This window comes from Sycon ciliatum, chromosome 13 (assembly GCF_964019385.1).
Source record: "Sycon ciliatum chromosome 13, ocSycCili1.1, whole genome shotgun sequence".
In the NCBI taxonomy this organism is placed as follows: domain Eukaryota; kingdom Metazoa; phylum Porifera; class Calcarea; order Leucosolenida; family Sycettidae; genus Sycon; species Sycon ciliatum.
In genome coordinates, this window is record NC_088655.1 from 7,339,182 (window position 1) to 7,344,630 (window position 5,449).

The 5,449-nt window shown below is 49.1% G+C and overlaps 1 protein-coding gene across 1 annotated transcript; it reads left to right on the forward strand.

Moving 5' to 3' along the window:
• Positions 1-1,917: 1,917 nt before the first annotated feature.
• LOC135829707 (uncharacterized) lies at positions 1,918-3,543 on the forward strand. The gene is made up of 2 exons (XM_065342099.1): positions 1,918-2,923; positions 3,022-3,543. Exons 1-2 carry the CDS (start codon positions 1,967-1,969, stop codon positions 3,022-3,024), a joined length of 960 nt encoding a protein of 319 aa, XP_065198171.1. The 5' UTR covers positions 1,918-1,966; the 3' UTR covers positions 3,025-3,543.
• Positions 3,544-5,449: the final 1,906 nt, after the last annotated feature.

Here is a 5,449-nt window from a genome sequence, read left to right on the forward strand (position 1 = left end):
GCGAAGAGAAAAAGAACTCACGCTTTGTCGTTTACCTTCTACGTTTGCGGGCAGGGACCAGGGGCGTACGCCGCTCGCCTCCAGGAGTGGTTCCCATGCCAACTGATGAACCAACATTCCACACAATTGTATCCCACGGAGTTTCTGCTTATTCTCCTCAGACTGGGTGAAATTTTCATCCACAAGCTGCTAGACGATGTCATTGCTATGCATTTTTGATTTTAAAAGACTGAACTTTTTCCCGTTTTATGGATGTTTTGTTCAGCATGACGATTGCATGCAGTCTTGAAAGCTGCCTAAGTTTCGAATCATCTGGAGCAAACATCACACAGGGCAAGCAGAGGCCACCATTGCACGCCGGTCAAAAGACTACTACTGACTACCCAAGGTAGCTCCTGTAACAAGGATAGTTGAAAGTGGCGCTGTTTGCCATCCATCTGGACACGCACAGGAAATGAAATTCTTCGCCTTCGGTGGCGCACAATGATTGTCGGTGACGCCGGAAATCTTTTCCGTGTCCGGCAAATGTCGGGGGACTGGATTCCACTGTGGACGTCGACTTTCAGAATATTCCTTCGAACACATATCCCTTCCAACACACTCCCATGTCACTGAAGTAACAACGGTCGCTCTACAGCTTCGCCGACGATTTCTTCCTCAGCGCTGCTCGATGCATGCAGCCTTCGCTTGCAAGTCAGGTGCGTCTCCATTCTCATCTATCTCTTGACCTTCGCCACTAGCACTGGCTACACGCTTTGCCTGCTGCTCAAAATAGCTCTGAATAGAGCGCTGGCCCTCTGGATGTGGATGCTTCATTTTTCTTTTCCACAAAGCGAAAGCATCGTCCAAAACAAGACGAACTTCGTCAAAACAAACTGCAAAGGAATTAATTATTTGACTCTTGAGATCGAGGAATCCGGCGATGTAGAGACTTTGTTGAACCCAGTCCAGTACACTGTGTCCCAGCACCGCTTTCACACCTGGACTAGTCACAGTACTCGGACCGTCAGCATGGTCAGGCGCGGACTCCAGGCGCTAGGCATGCACTTGCACTGCGAGCGCTGGGCGCATGGGCCTGAAAAGGCTGGATCCAAAAAAATTCTGTACCAATATCGAATTTTTTTTACTGGTTCCCGGGCATCCCGGGAACCGCCCTATGTACGCCCCTGGGGACTTTGATAGTTCGCCTTGTTCTCTAAAATTTCCGATTTCCGGTAATAAATTCGCCTTTCTGTTTTCCTGCGTTTTGAGCAGGCTTTTTGGTTGTTTTTCTGCCGGATGACCTGACCCGGCTTGACCCGGCTGGCCTGCATGCGCCAGGTACACTCTGACCGGGCTGTGTTGAATGTCTAGAGCAGGCCCTGCTGTCCCTCTGTCTCTCTGTCTCTCTCTCTGTCTCTCTGTCTCTCTCTCTCTCTTTCTCCCTCTATCTCTCTCTCTGTCTCTCTCTCTTTCTCTGCCTCTCTCTCTCTCTCTCTTTCTCTCTCTCTTTTTCTCTCTCTCTCTCTCTGTCTCTCTCTCTCCCTCTCTCTCTCTCTCTCTCTCTCTCTCTCTCTCTCTCTCTCTCTCTCTCTCTCTCTCTCTCTCTCTCTCTCTCTCTCTCTCTCTCTCTCTCTCTCTCTCTCTCTCTCCTCTCTCTCTCTCTCTCTCTCTCTCTCTCTCTCTCTCTCTCTCTCTCACTCTCTCTCTCACTCTCTCTCTCTCTCACTCTCTCTCTCTCTCACTCTCTCTCTCTCTCTCTCTCTCTCTCTCTCTCTCTCTCTCTCTCTCTCTCTCTCTCTCTCTCTCTCTCTCTCTCTCTCTCTCTCTCTCTCTCTCTCTCTCTCTCTCTCTCTCTCCCTCTCTCTCTCTCTCTCTCTCTCTCTCTCTCTCTCTCTCTCTCTCTCTCTCTCTCTCTCTCTCTCTCTCTCGGAAAAAGTGCCAGTCCATCAAATGGCACATTCTTCGATCGAGTGGGGACGCGCGCATGAGGGCGCTGTACACTCTGCGTCGGAGTAAGGATGCGAAGCTGACAAAGCGATATGCGGCGACAATAGAGCTGGAGTGTGCAGAGGCATCAGTAGGTTCAGGGACTCTCCGTCCACCGTCATCTTCAAGTCATCGTGCAGGGTTGGGTGCTCGTGCTCCGAAGCAGCATTCCAAACCCCCGAGGAAGGATCTCCTTCAAACATTTGAGGAGATCAACGCGCAGGAGCAGATTTTGAGGCTGAAGACTCTTCAGGTGCAAGGCAAGTGGTTGGAGTGGACATCGGTGATGTGGCAGGACCTCTCGTGGAAATCCCTTTTGTACGGTGGTACTGGTAAGGATTTGAAATTTCTTCTCGCATCAACCCTCGACGTGCTACCTTCTCCGACGAACCTACGCCGTTGGGGAAACACCGTAGTGGATCCGTACTGTAGTTTGTGCCGTACCTGGGCCTGTACTACGCGCCACGTGCTTGGCGCTTGTCGCGTAGCGCTGGACCAGGGACGTTACACCTGGAGGCACGACAACGTACTCGGGGTCATCGTCAGGAACATGCGTGAGGAGATTCGAATCCGCACTGCTGCAAACACCGTACAAACCGAAAATTCAAATGAGCTTGACTTCATCTCGTTTTGCAAGGCGGGAGAGAAGCCAGTTCGCGTTCAGCCCAGACGAAAGTTGGTTACGACTGATCTCCTGTCAGCGGCCTCAGACTGGAAACTTCTTGTCGACTCAGTTAGTGCAAAGATTTCTTTCCCTAGCTGTGTTGCACTTACCACCCTAAGACCAGATATAGTTCTGTACTCTACGAGTCGTAGGATTGTATTCTGGATGGAGTTGACAGTTTGTGCTGAGGACAGATTCAGTGTCAGTAACTCGCGGAAGGACAGGCGGTATGCGGATCTGGCCGATCAATGCCGAGCAAACGGGTGGCAGGTCGTTTCTTTTTCGGTTGAGGTAGGTGTGCGTGGTTTCATCCCGGACTCTCTTCGGAGGGCTCTGAAAGCGCTTGGATTTTCTAATCGAAGAATAAAATTTATTTGTAATTTGTGCAGTAAGACGTCTCTGCGAAGCAGCTACATCATCTGGTTGCGGCGTCAACAAAAACACTGGTCGGAAGATCCACTTTTCTGAGGTACTGTATGTGGGGCTCCGTTTATTGAGGTGCGTTGAAATTTATTCTCTTTATCTTATTATTTCTTTTCTATAATTTCCCCATATGAGTTCCTATCAGTTGCTGTGAACACCTTGAGTGGAGAGCGCTTGCTCGAGCGTTGAACCGGGTTCTTAATCCACCATACCCAGTTCGCAAGGCTGGGCGGGGTTGTGAGCAGGCTTTCATTTCATCTTTTCTTATTATTTCTTATTATTTCTGCTTTTCATCTCATTACAAAAATTCTGCGCTTTTTTCTCCATCTGCGCATAAAATCTAGACTGACAACCTGCTTGTTAAATCATGCACCTGCTTTCAGGCGTAAAAACCCTGTTGTAGAGGTCTCAGTCCTCATTTGTTAGACTTACCTGTCTTTATAAATGTAACTTACTCTCTCTCTCTCTCTCTCTCTCTCTCTCTCTCTCTCTCCCTCTCTCTCTCTTACTCTCTCTCACTCTCTCTCTCTCTCTCTCTCTCTCTCTCTCTCTCTCTCTCTTCTCTCTCTCTCTCTCTCTCTCTCTCTCTCTCTCTCTCTCTCTCCCTCTCTCTCTCTTACTCTCTCTCACTCTCTCTCTCTCTCTCTCTCTCTCTCTCCGTCTCTCTCTCTCTCTCTCTCTCTCTCTCTCTCTCTCTCTCTCTCCCTCTCTCTCTCTGTCTCTCTTTCTCTCCCTCTCTTACCTTCCGCCTTCAGGCGGAAGCTTCGGATTTCGTCTGTCTTGCCTTGTGCTCTCAGTATCGTTTCTTGAACTAAGTTAGCAGCTCCTTTGAAGATGTGAATAAACCTGAACGCTGGTGTGAGTGTACGTGTCTGTATAATTATGCCTGAGTGTGTGTGTGTGTGAGAGTATGTCTAGGTATAATATGTGCGTGCGTGCGTAAGAGTAATTCTGTTGGTGGGACTATCTCCAAGTGGCCACCACTACACGGCCTTGTAATGTGAAGGTTATTAGTAAGTTAGTTCATGTCGAACCGAAGCCGTGGATCTAACCACGGGCCGACCTGATACGACATTTGGCGCAGGGAACAGGATCCGACACCTTGCGTGCTGTCAACGAGAGAGACATTGATGATTATGACATTGTGATGGCCCAGTCGTTCGATCGAATGGACGGGCCGAATGCCCGATCCGCGAATGACCGGACTTCTACGATACTTCAAGGATATCAAGAAGAAGGTATGGTTGTTCTTGGGCTGTTTCTCGTGATCGTAAGTTTGACGACAATTCACGTGGCGTCGTATATCCATTATATTGGTTTGTGTCACTTGGTATGGACATTCGCATTCTGAAAACAGATGTGGAGCGCCGCCAAGTCAAGGGTTTGATCATGGCGTCAATGGAGAGTTTGACCTGTATGGCGAAGCTGGCACAGTGGCAGCAGTTTTCCTGCTGTCCTTGTGGTTTGTGTTTTTTTGTGTTTTTGTGTTTGTGACCTTATGGTTCAGCAGCTGCTGTGAAAAAGAGCTGCTGTTACCTCCTGCGCTGTCTCAGCAGCTGCTCATGCTCGTGCAGCTATTGTAGCTGAAGCCATTGCTGTAGGTTTCTACCGCCCCATCGGTGGGAGTGGAATCGACGCCCCTATAGTGCGATCCTCGCTGGTCCCCTGACCTTGCCGGTAAGGAAGAATTGGAAAAATCCACAAGTCTGTGTTTGTTGCAAATTGATGCATTTTGCAGCACTTGCTACCTCTGGGCATGTGGCTGATTGCAGACTGACTATTGTTTGATTATTGCTGAGCCCTCGGCCTTGCGAGTTCTCAGAAGAAACCTATGAATTAGCCTCTGGAATGTAGCTGGTGCTATTACCGCTCTTTAGAGATCGGAAAGCTCTAATTCTGCGATGACCATGCCCGGAATTTACCGGAAGCCTGATTGATTATCTTCCAAGCTCTGGGCGTCGAGACCCCCAACATAATGGTTCAAAACACAATGATCCCGAGGGACCCATTGGAACCTTATGAGCTGGAGGAGTATGCCCCATGCCCTGGGAAATTGTCAGAGAAACCACTCAGGGGATTAAGAGCAGAGCAGAAGAGTACGGTTTTTACCGCTCTTTAGCGACGAAATGGCTCTAGTCTAGTGCCCTTTTCGGCGGATTCTCAGTCTGTCGGAGAACTTACTCCAAGAGTTGTCATTATTAACGAAGAGGACAGCTTCAAGGCTGTGCTCCAAAATACGGGGGGTCGTTTGCATCCGCTTTTGTAGATTTTCCCGGGAACTGGAACCCTGGGGTTGAAGTCAGTATCTGCAAAACTTAGACTGCGGCAGAAAACAATAGCCTAATCTATGTGTTCTGTCTTCTTTGAACATGCGAGTGAGCGTGCGGACATGTT

Bases quoted from the DNA above. Each gene is read 5' to 3' on its own strand.
- LOC135829707 (XM_065342099.1), top strand. From the start codon at position 1,967: ATGAGGGCGCTGTACACTCTGCGTCGGAGTAAGGATGCGAAGCTGACA.